The sequence below is a fragment of the Cydia pomonella genome, chromosome 1 (genome assembly GCF_033807575.1).
Source record: "Cydia pomonella isolate Wapato2018A chromosome 1, ilCydPomo1, whole genome shotgun sequence".
NCBI lineage: Eukaryota > Metazoa > Arthropoda > Insecta > Lepidoptera > Tortricidae > Cydia > Cydia pomonella.
The window spans coordinates 28,234,882-28,254,057 of NC_084703.1; the positions used below are offsets into that span (position 1 = coordinate 28,234,882).

General features: G+C 38.1%; 1 protein-coding gene across 3 annotated transcripts in view; it reads right to left on the reverse strand.

The window, feature by feature from the left end:
- Positions 1–19,176, reverse strand: part of LOC133519095 (FERM, ARHGEF and pleckstrin domain-containing protein 1) — a 107,517-nt gene that overhangs the window by 17,628 nt on the left and 70,713 nt on the right. For 2 of the 3 annotated variants that reach the window (XR_009799586.1, XM_061853046.1), the window contains exons 16-25: positions 17,747–17,938; positions 17,397–17,490; positions 17,052–17,202; positions 12,091–12,283; positions 11,380–11,447; positions 6,888–7,068; positions 3,788–3,952; positions 3,412–3,509; positions 1,876–2,056; positions 1,309–1,452 (exon numbers count right to left, since the gene is read on the reverse strand). Coding sequence is in view for 2 of the 3 variants with exons in the window: in XM_061853046.1 (XP_061709030.1) it covers positions 1,309–1,452; positions 1,876–2,056; positions 3,412–3,509; positions 3,788–3,952; positions 6,888–7,068; positions 11,380–11,447; positions 12,091–12,283; positions 17,052–17,202; positions 17,397–17,490; positions 17,747–17,938 (1,467 nt within the window). In the remaining variant the exon portion in view is untranslated. Of the gene's footprint in view, positions 1–1,308; positions 1,453–1,875; positions 2,057–3,411; positions 3,510–3,787; positions 3,953–6,887; positions 7,069–11,379; positions 11,448–12,090; positions 12,284–17,051; positions 17,203–17,396; positions 17,491–17,746; positions 17,939–19,176 lie in introns of those variants that run through there. The other variant, XM_061853075.1, reaches the window with a different exon arrangement.

Sequence of the window (19,176 nt, forward strand, 5' to 3'; positions counted from 1 at the left end):
TTTAAATTTTAATATTTTTGTTTATGTCTTTAAAATATTTCATTTAATAGCCGTTTAAAATATTTTTAAATAATTTTCAATCGTGGCTGAATGCCGAATAGGTCTGTGCCTTCGATGCCTACCCTGTCAAGAAATGACAATATGGTGGACGAATGTTTGATATGTCACCGTGTTTAAGAATACTTTCGCTTAAATAGTTTTTGAAAAACATTGTGAGCTACACCGGGGGTAAGAATATTGCAAAATAATAAATTATAATAGAATTGTTGCTACATTGGTCATTACACACGAGGCGATATTTTTAGGGTTCCGTAGCCAAATGTCAAAAAACGGAACCCTTATGGATTCGTCATGGCTGTCAGTCCGTATGTCACATCCACTTCTTTCCGAAACTATATGAACTTTACTCTTGAAACTTGAATACATCTACTTACAGATGTATTCTGTGATTTCACACAAAAAAAGAAAAAAAAAACTATACATTTTGGGGGTTCCCCATACTTAGAACTAAAAACTCAATTTGTAATATCATTTTTTTTACACTGAATAGTTTGCGCGAGAGACACTTCCAAAGTGGTAAAATGTGTCCCCCCCCCCCCCGTAACTTATAAAATAACAGAATGATAAAACTAAAAAAATATATGATATACATTACCATGCAAACTTCCACCGAAAATTGGTTTGGACGAGATCTAACTCAGGGTAACTGAAAAATCATCGAACCCATACGTGTGGGGTATCTATGGATAGGTTTTCAATAATTATATTGAGGTTTCTAATATCATTTTTTTCTAAACTGAATAGTTTGCGCGAGAGACAATTCCAAAGTGGTAAAAGGTGCGGAACCCTTCATGGGCGAGTCCGACTCGCACTTGGCAGCTTTTTTTTCTTTATTTAGAAACAAACAATCTTATACAAAAAGAGTAAATGTATAATGTTTTGAGTCTAGACCTACAGTTCACTAAATTTATTATAGAATTTTACAATGAAAAACGATATTATGCGCGCGAGCTGAAATGTAATGCACACGTTTTTCATAAGACGTTTTTCGACACACTTGCGAGGAAAAAAATAGAACATCGTGTATTAAAGGAGATAAAAATAACTTCCGAACAAGTGTTAACCAAGCCTGAAGCCGCCGGCGTGAGTCTAGGCCATAGTCAATGAGTACACCAGCATGAAATAAGATCTTCGAGCAAGTGTGATGAATATATATTAAAAAATTACGCCTGCGTAATATCTAGCCTATGAGCCTAAAAGCGGTTCAGTAAGTTCCACGCTACGAGCAAATGTATTGGAAAAAAATACCTGCGTCTTGTTCATAGGGCGTGAGCTCGGTATCGACATGGCCAACGACTTCTTGTGCGCGCTCTATCGCAGACTCGAGCGCCGCGTACCAGCCCTCGAACTCAACCTCGTTGCTTGTACTTAGCATTAGGTTTATACTCTCATCTGGAATAAAACACATACATTCATCAATTCATTACGCTTTTCATTTTTGAAGATATAATATTTACCCGCAGAATTTTAAAATAAGTCCTACGTGAAACGAATGACCCTAACAAACTGAAATACAAAGTTAAAGAGTTGAAACAAGTTTGGATAAATGATTAACAATTCAATATGGTTTCTACAAAAAATCTAAATTACAGTAAAGTATTTATATAGATGATCTTTATTACAAGCAAGACCTACCATCGAGCGCCATGTTTTGAAGTATGGGCTTTTTAAATTAAAAGTACAAATTCTAATGGAATAACATCATAAATAATTCATGCACTAGCTTTGAAATATCAGTTCAAATCTGACATTACGAAGTAACGATGAGGGTTGAAGTAGGCCCTACGATGTTTCTGGGGAGCCTGTGTGTAATACCTGTTTGTGCACGCTGGTCGGCGTCTGCGTTGACGGTTTCCCCGGGCGCGTCGAGCGCGCACAGCGTAAAAGAGTGCGGCAGCGGGGCGCGCGCCAGACGCAACATGCGCAGCGGCAGCGCCACGTGCGCGCGGAACGCCGTGCTGCCAGACTTGGACGCCACTACCGCCACGTCGCTCAGCTAAGGTCACCACAAGCTTGGTTAATGTAACACAACATCCTTATGCCGGACATTCAAAAGCAAATTACTATAAAAACTTTTTACAAAAAAAAGTAAACCGACTTCCAAAAGGATAAAATAAGATATGTTCCTTTTTAATCCAGTAACTTTATACATAAGCGTTTGCATGAAATCCGGTAGTTCTGATTTCTTGCAGGCTTGTTTATGATGTTGGCCCAATGAACAATCCAAGTTTGAGACCTCGAGCACCGAACGCAACTTTGTCAAAAATGGAGAAAACCGCAAAAATTTCGTGTTTTTTTTTAGATTTGAGCGATTATAACCCTAAAGGACAATTTTTTTCTATTGTACCTTCTCAAAGCGTTTTTAAAGTAGACTAAATTTGCTACAATACGAGACTAGGTTTATCTTATCACGCCACTGTTCGGAAATGTGGCAATAGATGGTCTAAAACCAAGCTGGAAAGTAGGCAATAGCTGTAGCACGTGAACCACCACTACTTCAATGTTTTATTGTTATCATTATGTGTCATTAGTGATGCTAAAAGGTCTTTCTTTGGCGCAACTTTTTCCTTCAATAATAAAATTGGGATATTTATAGGACCAATTACTAGTTAAAAAAAAAACATATCCAGTTCACGCTTAAGGCGTTTTTAATTTTGTATTTGTAGTGGTTTGTGTTTTTTTAGCAACGTTTAGAGTCGATGTGAAGAAAACAACAGAAAAACGCCTCTTAAAAGTGATAAAAAAAGTAAAAAAGGCGGGATCGGAAAATACCTACTGAATTGTATAGTGTAAATTGAGTTAGACTATTATATACAAGAAACACGGTATCTACGCTATAGAAATGAGTTCTTCTAGTGAAGAAATTATAATAGTTCCTAACAAAAATACATCGCTTTCTTTCAACAATTGTGCTCACGCCAATATAAATACTAATTTATATTTGAGTACTTTTAGTTATGCAAATGTTTTCTTATTTCTTCGCAGTAGCCGTGAAAAGCACTATGTAATGTCTCGGCCGGAAACGTTAAAGGTTAAATTTGAAGGATCGTACAATGCATAAGAAAATCTGCTAAGCTTAATTATTACATACAATTTGAATTAGATTTTTCCATGTCAACTTATCGTCTAAACTTAATCCTAAAAAATTTGTAATGTCAGTTTCATCAATAATGTTATCTTTGTATGACACAGTGAGATTAGGCAATTTGTCTACTCTTTGCTTACAATTCATAATTTTCGTTTTAGTCAAATTAATGCGTAAATTATTTCTGTTTAGCCATCCAATTTCTGTTTCGAGTGTCTTGTTTATGTTTAAATATTTCTTTCTGACGGTAGGTATATTTGACTCACCAAGAATAGCATCCTCTGCTGCAAACCCTTCGAAGAGTGCTTGTAGACACATCCCATGCGAATAAACTCGCGCTCGGCAACTAAAAGTTTGTCGTAACCTGCACAAAATATTTTCACAATTTAACCTTTATTCATGTATCAATACCATTATTCATACGAATCCGGGTCTTATCTGGCAATAGTATTTGTTAGAAATAACAAATAAGAGGCATTTTAAGTTTTATGAAGCTAAGGAGCTCAAGCCACAATTCACTACAATTCATTTTTGTAGAATCTACAGAGATTTTTTCTTCTTAGTTGTTCTCTGTGGTAACAAAATCCATCTGTGACCAGTTAGGTAATATTTGGGAATAACCAAGAGTAGTCATCGACTAACCGACGATATCCCGCTGCAGCTGGCAGAGCGCGGCGTGATTCTCGACATGGCGCAGCTGCCGCTCGGCCGCGCGCGCCAGCCGCGCTGCCACCTCCTGCGCCGCGCGCGCGCGGTCAAGCCCGGACCCGTTCTCGCCGGGTCCCCTGCTCCCCACCTCCGTTATTTCTGTACCAATTATAAACAATTCACAATGAGCCAGTGCCACGTACTTGACGTACTCCAAGTGTTTGGAATTGCTTCTGCGAGGAAAAAACAAATATAAACTTAAGAGCAATACGTTAAAGAGCAATGAAATGACCCATTTGCTACTCTTCGAGTGCGATTTTGATGTAAATATATCCGAAATATTCCGTGAGGCACACACATGCACGAAGCACGGTCCGAATTGAAGACATTTCGTAATTTTCATTTACCCTTAAATAACAGCCGAAAAGCCCCTTAAATTCCTACGTTATTTCTACCGCTTATGAGAAATTGAAAGCTGGATTCGAAACCTTCGTGTCTTGGATAGATTCGCAAGGTGATTGCACGGTTGAGGCGGTAGCAGACAAAATCAACGAGGAATTCTCGGAGGGTGACTATTCTCGTATTCACTTGGACCTCTTGCAGATGGTCTGTGGCCGTCGGGCAGACATTATCCAACAACGGAGAGATGGAGTACTTATTACACTTCGTCGCTACATGAAGGAATCTCTTCGAAAGATCCCTCCAACACAGGAACACCTCTTCGATGACAAGCGGTTTTCTGACTGCATAACGAAGAATGGCGAAATTGACAAGGTATTTTTCTGTCCACGCACTCCTGCGCAAGGAGTTGCTAGCAAACGAACTCCTGCGCAAGGAATCTCACAGCCGGAACAAAGCAAGAAGGCTGCGGACTATCCTAGTTTCCGCGTGTATCCTGGGCCCTCTGCTGCTCCCGCACAGGCTCCGCAGGACAGAAAGCGAAAAGCCGGCCCATTTCGATCCAATCAGCGGAGTGACAAATATTACAGGAACAGGCAAGGTAAGCGATCTAACACTACGACTGACTATCTCAGATTCCGGGCGGGTCAACTGGAGCTTTTTATAAACCAATGGAAAGCCATGGGGGCTCCAAGCTACACATTCAAAATTATGTCTGGGTACCGGATACCCTTTGTCAAAAAACCACCTCTAGTTCACCCCTCCAGACTTTCGTCAAAATTATCCACGAAGGAAAGTCCGGAAATGATCGTTCAAATGAAAGGCTTGATAGAACAGGGTGTGCTAGAGCCGGCTCCGTTGACCCCAAGTTTTGTATCAAACATGTTTCTGGATCCGAAAAAAGGTAGAAGCGTACGCCCAGTCTTCAACCTAAGGCAACTAAACAAGTACGTATATGTGATCAATTTTCACCTAATCAATATGTACAAGGTCCCAGACTTTCTTCAACCACGAGATTGGCTAGTAAAGCTCGATCTCCACAACGCATACTTTCATATTCCGGTCAAGGCTCTTCGGTGTGAGGCCTAAGGGTAATGTTTCAGCACCAGCTTTGGCAGGTCCTTACCGTTCGGCCTCGCATCATCTCCGAGGACATTTGCTCTAGTCACTTTGGATTGATTGCGGATTGCGGAAGTGCTGAGATCTCGCGGTATCAGGGTCATCGTATATTTGGACGACTTTCTTCTTGCATGCCAGAGCCGATCATTGCTTCAGAATCAAGTAAGACTCGCCCTACAGATCTTCGAGGGTCTAGGCTGGACTGTAAATTACGGAAAGTCCGTGTTGTTTCCCCAGAGGTCCATGGAGTTCCTGGGTATTCGTTTGGACCCTTGGATCAACCTGAAGTGCCTCCCAGAAGCAAAGATTCAAAATGTTGTGCAAAAATGCCGAACGATGGTAAATCGCAGGTGCGCTTCATTAAAGCAGATCCAATCTTTACTGGGTCTAGTGAACTTCGCCAGCTTCGTTGTTCCGAGGGGTCGTCTCAACAGCAGGCTGTTGATCACGTTTTGCAACCAGCTGCTACACACGTCCCCATGAACGAAGGTAAAGCTCCCAGTAACCCTATACACCGAGCTCGATTGGTGGATCAACCACGTAGCTGCCATATCTCCTCTTCACCCTCCAGCGACCCAAAAATTTGTCTATTTTCGATGTTTTTTTTTATACCACGTCGGTGGCAATAAAGCACGCGGCCCGCCTTGTCGTAAGCAGTCACCGTAGCCTATGGACGCCTGCAATACCAGAGATATTACATGCGTGTTGCCGACCCTTTAAAAAGCTGTAAACTCCTTTTTTGAAGAACCCCATACTGTAGCCCTATTTCTTTAATAATACTTTATAATCTTTATTTTATTTTCGATGTGATATTATTATATCCTATAGGATTACAATACTTCTCGCATCATAATGGTGATTATTTCTTCATAATTTTTTTTTGGGGGTTCCCCATACGTGTGGGGTATCTATGGGATATGGGATGGGACAGGTCTTTAAAAATGGTATGGAGGTTTCTAATATCATTTTTTTCTAAACTGAATAGTTTGCGCGAGAGACACTTCCAAAGTGGTAAAATGTGTGTCCCCCCCCTCCCATGTAACTTCTAAAATAACAGAATAATAAAACTAAAAAATATATATGATATACATTACCATGCAAACTTCCATGAAAATTGGGTTGAATGAGATCTAGGAAGTAGTTTTTTTTAATACGTCATAAATGGTACGGAACCCTTCATGGGCGAGTCCGACTCGCACTTGGCCGCTTTATTTTAATGTTAGTAATTCATTTCAATAGTATGTTTCATTTTTGTGCAATTTCGTCATCAATGCAATATTTATATTGTTAATAATTATATATGTTTTCATATATATTGTTTTTCTTTGTGTTATTTGTAATTTAGATGTGTTTTGGTTAGGTATGTTAATTTGTTTATAAATTCAATTTCTTAATAAATAAATAAAAATCTATCTACACAGTTTTCTTTGACAATCCACCTCTATTTCAAATTCTCTTTGCCCCTACAGCGCTCTACTATATAGGCTGTTACGTAAGTTATTTTAGACACAATAAATCTATAGGTATTAGGTACTCAAGACCAAGTAGTTCCCCTTTAGCGCCCAACCTCACATACCGTTGGCGATAGTGGCGTAGTGTAGCAGCCTGTGTAGCGGACGCAGCAGCAGGCAGGCGAGCGGTAGCGGCGAGGAGGCCTCAAAGGCCGCGCACGCGCTCGCCGCTCCCGTGCAGCGCCTCCGCACGCTCTCCACCATGCCCACCAGCGCGCCGCTGCGCTCCGTGTACATCGCGTACGCCTGTCATATATTACGTTCAATTACACACAATGACGCTGGCTTTCAAATTTTTACAGTACATATGGGGCTACTTTATAGCACTAGTGCGAGAAGTAGCATATTACGTTACTGTGTCGAACATTTAAAGGGCCATATGTACTGTAAAACGTTGTACGATACATGTGCGAATAGGTAATTCGCAACTCGTGTCGATTTAAAACACTCCCTTCGGTCGTGTTTTAATTTATCGCCACTCGTTTCGAATTTCCTATTGTTCGCACTTGTATCGTAATGTACTATTATGATTTAGTTTATGCCGTGTTAGACGCTCTCACAAAAGCAGAATGATTTTGCAATGGAAAATTGGACATAAAAATTAACACTTTTTAGGGTTCCGTAGCCAAATGGCAAAAAAAACGGAACCCTTATAGATTCGTCATGTCCGTCCGTCTGTCCGTTTATGTCACAGTCACTTTTTTCCGAAACTATAAGAACTATACTGTTCAAACTGGGTAAGTAGATGTATTCTGTCTTCAAAAATGATGTTGAAGTTTCTAATATCATTTTTTTCTAAAATGAGTTTGCGCGAGAGACACTTCCAAAGTGGTAAAATGTGTCCCTTCCCCCCCCCCCCCCCCCCCCCCCCCCCCCCCTTGTAACTTCTAAAATATGATATACATTACCATGCAAACTTCCACCAAAAATTAGTTTGAACGAGATCTAGTAAGTATTTTTTTTAATATCGTCATAAATGGTACGGAACCCTTCATGGGCGAGTCCGACTCGTACTTGGCCGCTTTTTTTTACACGCTTATATTTAAATTGCAATGTTTGTTTGTATGTATTGTTTGTTCGGCTCAAATCTTGCAAGCTCAATTAAACCCACTTCCCATTATTCGATTGAGCTGAAACTTCACATGCATAGGTGACATACATAAGCTGGGTGACACTGGTAATGCAATATTATGGTTCCATCGAACTGATCTGATAATGGATACTGGAGGTGGCCACAGGAACTCTGTAATAAAACAACGCAACCTAATTGTGTTTGTGTTGGTATGAATCGTCTGGAGTAGTATTAGTTGCCTGCTGAAAGAAAATTACAGTCGGCAATAAAAGCTTGTATCATAAATGATGACATTTGAGAAAAAACTTATTAATTATTATTTTTAATGTTTGTCACCTCAGAACTTCGCCATTTACTATATTTTTTTCCTTTGAAAGTATATACTTACAGATTGGCCTCTTTTTCTTAAGATCCAATTCTGATGAAGGGATCCCTAAGGAATCAAGGGAACTGATCAAATCTTACAGGCACACATATAGTGATTATTGTTTTTTCATCAACAAATCAAGCATTTACATATTAAAAAGTGACATTTGATGAAGTGGAACTGCTGATGAAGACCAGAACTATAGTCTATTTTTTTATCCCGTAGACTAAAATGACATTCCATGTGTTGCTGATTTTTTACGTCTTATAAATAGTAATGTGCTACAACCGGTACTAATCGAAAATAAACTATTGGGAGTTACTTATGCATGTAACACCATTTTGAGGCATTTAGAAAGTTTGTATCCAGGTCTAAACACAATATTTTTAATATTTAAAAGCGATTTTATTGTAAGATTAACAGCCACCTAGAAGCTCATAATGCAATTTTTAAATGTTTGAGTAAATTAGTAATGAGATGATTTTATTTATTGTTTACTTCCTATCATGTAGTGAGTAGATTTCATTAATTGTTTATATTGAATCTAAAATTATTTAATATTTATCGGTTATTCACAAACCGAAATCAAAGATCTGCACTATTTGTTTTAAGCTGGTCACATTATTTCTACGTTTGACATTTGTGGTTGTCATTTTAGTTTACGGAATAAAAGAACAGACTATAAATACCTCGACGACACGTACTTCGCGTTTGGCGATTTATCTTGTTTGTTAAGTTTGATCAGCAAGTTAAAATTCGAAGCATTTTTGTGTATGTCGTCGTTCCACGTTTAAAATTTTCATTTATTTGTTAAAATGGAACTGCTGATGAAGACTAGAATGGCACTCTTGCACGGCAAGTATTCTTCGTCTTGGGGCTAATTGAAATAATTATGAGATAATACACTATGGCCGTATATACAGGATGTTTATTTAGTCACCTGCAATAATTTATGGGCTGAATAAACAGGTCATATTGAGCAACTTTTAATATGGAACTATCCCTTTATCTCACATAGAAAATATCAAGGTCAGTCAATTGATTTTTCGCGATTTCGGGGTTTTTCCCATAGTAAAAGTTGCTCAGTATGACCTATATATTCACCCCAAATTATCGCAGGTGACTAAATAAACACTCTGTGTAATTATATAATTTATAATCTATTTCTTTATACCTAATACAATCGCTAGGCTTATATCAATTTAAGTTAGTTCATACTTTCTAGATGTAATTAAATTGATATACCTAGTTGGTTACTAAGTTCTGTTACTCGATTTGCAACCTCTTTATTTCCGTTAAAACAAATGCTACCGAAAAAATAAAATATGACATAATGTGGTGGATTTGTGAGCTATAATTCTATACCACACATAACGCTTATCTCGTCGTATCTATAATTAATTGGGGCCTAAAAGAGAATCGTATCACAGTAATTGCGTTACACAAATGTGGGCAACCGCCAAACATGATTTTGAAGTTGCTTGAAAACCTAAAAATCATCAAACAATTTGTTTATCGCACAATTAATAGATAAAATAGTACTCAGAGCTTCGATGACCGCAACAGGTCTGGAAGACCACGCACCGTTCGGACCCCAGCCTTAATAAAGGCAGTGAAGGCGATAATTGCAAGAAACCCCGTCCGGAAGCAAAAGTTGTTGGCAATACAGATGTCTGTGAAGAGAAGCTCCCTAAAAAAAGTTATCAATGAAGACCTTGGACTACACGCTTACCGCAGACACAAAGGTCATTTCCTTAATGGACGATTAAAGACTATGAGGCTAGAGAGAAGTCGCGTGCTATTGAAGCGGAACGCACAAAATGGCCACCGAAAAATACTATTTTCCGGTGAAAAAAAAATTACCATTGAAGAATGTTGTAACCGCCAAAATGACAGAGTGTATGCAAAAAACAGTCAAGAGGCGATTGCGGCTGTTTCGAGAGTGCAACGAGGCCATCATCCCTCTTATGTGATGGTTTGGCTGGGTGTGTCATACTTAGGGCTAACACAAGTTCATTTCTGTGAAAAAGGTGTGAAAACTGGGGCCAAAGTTTACCAGGAAACCACCCTATTTCTAAATCCGCCATGGGTCTTTCAACAGGACTCAGCTCCTGCACATAAAGCAAAAACAACTTAAGCCTGGTTTCGAAGGAACAAAATTGACTTTATTGCCCACGAAGACTGGCCGTCCTCCAGCCCGGACCTTAACCCCTGGATTATGCCATATGGCAGGTTATTGAGGAGAAAGCCTGTGCTAAACCCCACACAAATCTTGACTTCCTCAACCGGGCCATAGTTAAGACAGTGACGGAATTAGACAATGACAATCGTGCGTGCCGCTATTGATGACTGGCCTCGTCGTTTGAGGGCCTGTGTCAAGGCCAGAGGAGGCCATTTTTAATGACATTGTCATATGTAATTCCTGATTTTGTGTACTTCATTGTAATATATAGTTTATTCAACTTTCGTTCGTATATTTTATGTAGATAAAGATTATTGCAGTAACAGAATTTTGTAACCAACTAGGTAAGTCTAGCGATTGTATTAGGTATTTAGAAATAGATTATAATTCTAATAGTAGGGTTAGGTATTCACTTGCGTTATTGAAGACAAAATTATTACTTTTTTTCGTTTCAGTGCACTATTGTTTTTATTTTTTGTTGGTCGATTGGTTTCGTGTTAGCGCCGGTTTTTTTATTACCTTTTGGTTTTTTTTTCGCCGATTTTTTTTTTTGTAAATAGATTTTACAAAAACAGTTCAAAGATTTAATCAAATCACCATATACATACCTATCATCTTCCAGTTGAGACTTTATCATTTTACTAAACTCGTTTAGCGAAATGATAAAACTAGTTGACTTTTTGAGTTCGTTTCGTCAACTTACTGTCGTGGTTAGGGATTTTGTCAAATTCCTAAACAAATCTAGTGAAATGAAAAAGCGTGTCGCGGTTATTGGCCGATTTTGACTTTACACTAAACAAAGTCAGTAATTTGGTCAAATGACTGATTCGCCATTTTAACATCCTGCGTCATTTGATCATATCCCTTAGAGATTTGCTCAAATCTCTGTTTTAATCATTTCCCTGCTATATATATAACTTTGATCAATAAACTTACGTCATAAGTATTAGTCAAATAGTCGCACAACAGTTCCGCGATTTTTCTGTATTCTGGTTCTTCAGCATCTGTAGAATACGAGATAACATGGTAAATTGCCATTTTGGTACTAAATCGTCTACAGTTAAATCCCGGTCGTTAGGTATTAATTCTTTACAATTAAAAATAAGTCTCACATAGATAGTGATGAATAACATAGTTAAGCTTAGTTTAAATTTAGAATATAAGGTAATTGATTTCGTAAAAAGTAGCGCCTCAATAGGGAGTATTACTGCAATGTTCTGCCTTTCATAAACCATAGAGTAAGTTATACATACTGTGCCTTAAACTGTTTTTGACAAGTTTTCACAGATAATTAATTAAATATGACATTGATGCATCAAGGCGGTTTGTTTACAAAGGGCCTACAGGGAAACGCGAAATACGAAATTTAGTTATCTGCCTTTCATCGCTCGAATATGCAAGAGTGATAGATAGGTAGACCCTCACATTGTGATGGATTGTGTTAATGGCGCCCCCTACGCAGAGTTTCGGGTAATATTCCCTATTACAGGAATTACATTACCACAAGTCGGACCCGCGAATCACCGAGATAGCACGAAGCCAAAGGCGAGAATCATTTGATGTGAATATTTTAGAAGCTCCTCACTTATATTCTTTATTACTTTATCAGCTCTTATAGTTTGTCGGCTAACTTGAACTATAGAGTACCCGTAAGGTTCCCAGGGTCAGCAGCGCGCGGGGCTAGGGCCCGCTCGAGGCGCGCCAGCAGCCCGCCCTGCGCCAGCGCTAGGGGCTCGAGCGCCAGGCACGGTCGCGCCAGCGCCGCCACCACGTCGCCCGCCGCGGCCGCTCCTTCGCCGCCACCGCCTCCGCCCAGCTGTGATACGCGCACCGACCACGCCTGACAACAATACACATTAGTTTTACAGCTTTTTACTCATTTGGATTTATTTCTTTAAGTTTTTTTGACTCAGAATACGAACTCGTTCGAGCAATCGTATCAATATATCCATGCCTCTTTCCTTCCATTCCGTTTCCATCATATAAAGACGAAAATATGAAATGGTAATGAAATTAAAATACACACATATTGGACAATACAATGGGACATTTTTCCTATTACAATCGAAAATACTCGTGATTAGAACTAACACAAGAATCTTGAAATTAAAATATTGTGATGTCAACACATGATTATTTTAAATAAAATGGCCTCTATAGAGGTATCTTATTCCGAGTTAAAGAATTAACTGACAATCAAATCATAGAATGTACCATGTAGTACCGTGTCCGCGGTCGACAGACGCAATTTAGCTGTCATGGAAAAATTAAAATGCCGTTGTTTCGTGTCGAAATAGGAATGCATAAAAAACTACAAGTATCATGAGGTTACATACTACATGTGGGTACATTTATTTTCACGTATTAGTCAACAAAACCACACATTTTAACAAATAAATCCAGTGACGTATGATTTTTCTGGGTCGGTCCATTTCGACAAACAAACGCTTGGCAATTTGAATATGCATTCTACATTGACGGTTTAGCATGGACAATTAGTTGTAGTGTGCTAAGCAACGGCGCAATGCATTAAACCACTAACGATATTCACAACGACATTATTATTTCTTGGTACGACCAGGAACCACTCGCCTCGTGACGCCGCGAAGTAGAGTAGCGCTCGTGCATAATTGAAGTTTGAGCGTTATCGATAAAAATACGAGTATCTGGATATATGTAGTATGTATGAAAGTAATTATTTTCATGTGTCTTTATTGTTATTTTGTACGTACCTGAAGTAGTATACCTATTAATTTTAATTAAAAATCGAGTAGGGACGTCAAAGAAAAAACTATTTTAATTACAATTATGTTTTACATTGTAGTTTATACCTGTAATTATATTTTACTCAGATTCTTAGCAACGATTCGAATAACTGCACTAGGTATAATCAAATAAGTTCATTGAATGAAATTGCTAAATTATAATTTATCAATATAATTTAACATAATTTGCTTTCGCAGTTGTTGATAATTCTATGTAATATTCGGATTCTGGTGACGACATATGCTATAATAAAGTAGGTTCATTAAAAATACAATTGTAGCCATTTCATTAATGTAACCCTGATTTTTACTCCCTTTTGAGAAATACAATCCAGGCGAGTGCACGCGTCTAACGACAATCCCAAAGTAAACAAACAGTAAATAAAATCTTTACTAAAATTTAATCTAATTGGTTTAATAAATATATTACGTTTTGATTAGCATAAAACAAGCTTTCGAATCATGTTTTATTTATTAAAAGCTTTGTATTACATTTTATTAGTAAAAACCTTTGTGACCGAACTTATGGAGCGACTAAAATACCTTACTTGTACCTAAAAAATCTTAGCTCGCAAATACGGTCAAATATTAAAAGGAATATCAATTAAGTCAATGTCAATTATTAATTTTTTTTATTTTATTAAAAACTGATCGGCGATTGGCTCTAGTCACACCTGATGGAAAGTGAAGACAGGGCCTAAGATGGAGCTCACCGGTTCAGTAGTAGCCTATTCACTCTTGCTTTAAAGAGACCGAGGTCATATTTATCAGGGAATACAGATGGCGGGAGCGCATTCCATTCTTTAGCCGTCCGTAACAAAAAAGAGGAGGCAAACCGTTTAGTGCGAACAAATGGAATGTTTACCACGAACGGGTGCATTCGCTCCCCACGCCTGGATGTCCGATGATGGAAAGGGGAAGGTGGGATCAGATCGTGCAGTTCCTGTGCGCACTCCCCGAAATGTATCCGATAGTTAGATAGATTACTTAAAACAAAACGCCTTCATGTCAAAACAATAAGGTAATGTTCAGAACATATAAAATATCGATGGTTGTTGTAACTTTATCGACTTGTCCCCCTCTCCTCCCGCGCGGTTTGTCCAATCACAGCGCGTGAGTTAGTTGTCTGGCCACGCCCTTAATGATGTGGTGGGGGACAGTTGGAGACAACGAGACTCACTGAAATTATGCTTCGTTATAAATCTCCTTACTTCTTATATCTATGACCCCTACTTAGTTCAGTTCAGTTTCATTATTGGTAGAAAATATTTTACAGATCACACAGGTACCTACATTTGAAATTATGCTAGTTATACATAATTCTAGATAAAAATTAACCGGTGAAAATTTACGGTTCCTTAACCCATTCAGGGGCCTTATGCGCTTTAGGGTCATGCTTAAACAGTTCCGCAGGGCCAGTGACTCACATGTGAGTCCTGATGAAATTCTGATTTAAACATAATTTAACGTGTTAACGTACGTATCCATAATTTCTATAAGGTATATTACGAAAAAAAAATATATAAAGACGTTTTTTAATGATAATAGAGCCTAGAATATTCAATTTTGGTTTACTATCAGTGCAATATGTCAGTTGTATGTCAGTTGATTGATTATGCGATGAATGCTATGGATAAGAGCTATCAGGTAGATGTTATTTATACCGACTACTCCAAAGCATTCGATAAAATTTCACATTCTCTGCTCATTTATAAATTACATACTTTTGGAATTCACGGGAATCTTTTGAGATGGCTTACTTCATACCTGCGTGACAGAAAGCAAGCAGTTGCTATAAAGGGGTACACTTCTAGTTTTGTTCCCGTATCTTCAGGCATACCTCAGGGGTCCCATTTGGGTCCATTATTATTCAACATCTAAATTAATGACGTCGTTGATTGTTTCAAATTTTCTGACTTATTATTATATGCCGACGATACTAAAATATACACCATTATTAAATCAAGTGATGATTGTATGAAACTTCAAGCTGATCTTGATAGACTGAGTTTATATTGTTCTATGAATGAACTGTACTTGTATGTTGAAAAATGCTGTGCCGTTCCATTTACAAGAAAACGCAATAAGATAGAGTATAATTATTCATTAAACAACAAAAATTTGTTGTGTCTGAAGTGAAGGATCTGGGGTTAATCTTGATAGCGAACTACAATTTATTTTACAAAATTTCAGCAAAAGCATACAGAATGAAATGTTGGGATTCATTTGCCGACAAAGCAGGGATTTTACAAAACCCAAGACTCTGCAACTTCTCTTTAACGCATTTGTTAGGTCCAACTTAGAATACGCTACTACAATCTGGAATTCTCATTTCAATGTTCACATTAACACAATTGAAAAAATTCAGAACAAATTTATCAGAACAATGAAATATAAATTTAAATCTTTTCGCCCTGACAATTTGGAGTCTCTTCAAACCCGTAGAGAAATTCGAGATCAGATAGTTTTGTTCAAAATCCTACATGGCCTTATTGATTCTCTCAATCTTTTGTCTAAAACTTCAATTCGATGTTCTGATGGGCGAACTCGCTCCACAAATCTTTTTGCAATTAACTTTGGTCGTACTACATATGCAAGAAATAGGTTCTTAGCTAGAGCGTGTAGAACTTATAATGAAAATTTTCTGATATTGATATATTCCATTTATCATTACAACAGTTTGTTTCTGCAATAAAAAGTACAGCTAATAATAATATTGATTACTTGATTAGTTAGTATATTTCAGCATACTTGCCAATTTTTTAATATTGTTTTTAACAGTTAGTGTTATTTGAGTTTTGCATGTTTTAATATTAATGTTAATTTCTGAGCAACATAATTGTTATTATTCATTAGTGGAAACTGTTTGGCTTGTGAATATGTAATCTGATTTACTATGTGTGTTGTTTTTGCCTGTTTGTTTCCCAAAGGTTTAAATAAATAAATATAGCAAATATACTGAAATTCTAGATACATACGCGTTACAAGCAAACAGAAAAATCCATATTTCTAAGACACCAAAAATACGTATATTTTAGAAGTAATTGACATGGCTCTGGGTCATACGGCCATACGGGTCACCGTGGCCTGGTGTTACGTGTAAAAACTGCAAATGTTTCCGTAGCATGCTAAAATAAACTTTATTGGCTGGTTTTAAAGCTTATTTAATGTTGAAGCTGTTTGATATTGTACCATTTTACAACCGATTACTGTTTAGATGACGGCAAGCAACATTTACCAAACCGTAGTATAATAATATTTTGTTTTGTGTGAGGGGTAAGGCAACGAGGATTTTCTCCCACTGTACTTTTATGTCATAAATTCATAATATTTGGTGATCATTGTATTTTATCTTAGGGAATTACCTACTAACAATGACGTTAATATTCATTCAATTTTTTCGTTTCACTACAAAACAAGGCAGTTGAAACAGTCACCACTAACTAATATTGTATTATCATAATAGTGTGTGACAAATATTTACAAGTTTTTTAAAGGCGTGACCACACCGCAGCTTAAAAAACGGTCATGATACGGAATCGCAGTGACGCGTCGTATGCGTACCGTTTTTGACGCATGCTCCCCACACCGCTGCTTAAAAAACGGTGACGGTTCGGTACGGAAAAAACGGTATATATGTGATATCTCTTTATTTCATATTTGTCTATTGCAAAACGTATCTAGTGACCTACGTACTCGTAGTTCACCTATCTAAGTCGCTCCCTACTTGCATATCCGGCACATCTGTTAGTTGTGCCATCAGCCGCAAAAGTGCATGGCGACTTTGTCAATTCATTCATAATTTCTCCATGCAATGTCGCAGCTCACTGTACAATGACATACCACAGTTACGAGCTCCAGGTCCCGCTTGTAGGTGCGTTCAGTCATGAGCAGCTCCCTGGCGATGTAGAAGGTGAGGTCACCGCCGCGCCGCCGCTGCGCTTCGCCTGCCGCGCCATCCCGCAAGGTGTTGTTGCTTAAGCGCGTCCAAATACTGACAACATCAGTTAAATTATTTCCGAACAGAAGAAATGTAAAAACAATTGCATGGGGTTAAGGTTGGCTAAAAACAAGTGTATAAAGAGAAAACGTGTTTCGATAAACTTAGGGTAGCGTTGGTGGAGTCCCATAATGAAACTAGTGAAATTGCAAATTAAAGAACTTTTCTCGTCTTAAGACCAAATGTACCTGTTATTATTGTTTCTTCTATTGAGTGTATCGCCAGTGTCACTTTCACCACCGCTTAGAACGTCCATACTTGTAGATTCGGAAACTATGTTCGCTAAAACAATATAATATTTTTTAATCAAACAGTTATTCAAGTCTATAGGTAGTAGTTATTCATTTATTTATATGAGTTTTCCTAAAATTGACCTTAGTTCCAGACAGATATTAAAATTAGCACCCAAAAATATGAAATTTTGTAAATCAAACTTGAACATGACTTTTTCACCAAAATATATGAATATCGAACTCAAGTTTCAAACAGCGCCCGGTTTCTGGGTTAAGTTATTAAGTAAGTAAGTATTCGTACGCACCGTTTCCATTGAGGGTGTCGGTGACGGCTGCGTTGTCGACCTGATCGCCGGCGCGGGGCGGGCGCAGGTCCGCGGCCGCGCCGCTCGCCACCGGGGTGGACGCGTACAAGGGTGAGATCTCACTCGTCACCGACGGAGACATGCATAGACTCGCCGATGACAGCGTGTTCTCTGCCTCCAGCGAACATTCATCTGGATACGCATTCAAAATGTCATTATATAGAAACATACTGCAACACTACTTACATGCCGGCATTACTCATACATAGTAGGATTCCTATTAAATACATATACAACAGAAGCTGAAAGAAGCAAAACACTTGGGGCATGAACAAATATTAAACATATGGACGATTCAAACCTTACTCATATTACAGACCGACTAATAGTGCGGTAGACACCTGCATACTAGCGCTTGTAAAACTTATATTACAACTTACAGGTGGATTATTATCTATTTCAAAACAATACTATTCTATCTACAAAACGTAAGGTCAAACTAAAATATTATAAACTACATCTTTATTGTTTAGTACTTTAAATCCTCCTGATTTATGAGATTGTAGTTTAATTATTTTTCCTACCAGACGAAATCATTTGCTCTAGGTCTAGTAATCTAATTTCAATATTAATCGTAAAACGATTTTTGTTTGCAATTATTACGTCTCTCAAATGAAGAGAATATATATAATTATAATAATTCAGCCTATATACGTCCCACTGCTGGGCACAGGCCTCCTCTCATGCGCGAGAGGGCTCGGGCTATAGTCCCCACGCTAGCCCAATGCGGATTGGGGACTTCACATACACCTTTGAATTTCTTCGCAGATGCATGCAGGTTTCCTCACGATGTTTTCCTTCACCGAAAAGCTAGTGGTAAATATCAAATGATATTTCGTACATAAGTTCCGAAAAACTCATTGGTACGAGCCAGGATTTGAACCCACGACCTCCGGATTGAAAGTCGGACGTCATATCCACTCGGCCACCACCGCTTTTTAGAACGCCGAAGAGAATATATATATACCACCGCCGAAGAGAATATATCTTCTTCAAAACTTTGTTTTTAATTTAATCATTTCAGAAACGTAAACTATACGATTGCCAATTAATATACACGTCAACAGCGTCTGGCATTAAGTAGTTGTCACTTCTGAGTTTTCACCGTGAGATTATTCAACCTTGGGAACCATGGGCGTAAGAGCAAAGGGGCCGTTTGTATGGAGAACAAGTCGTCCAATATCCTCTTAAGTCACGTCCCAAATGCTAATAGAGGAAATAGTCATACTCGATCAAGTCCTGAAACTGTTTACTTGAAACAATGTGCACACATAAGTTGCATAAGTACTGTAAGCTTAAATAAAAATACAAATATTTGTGCTATAATTTCTACAAATTCACATAACAGAATAAAGTACTTAATACAATTG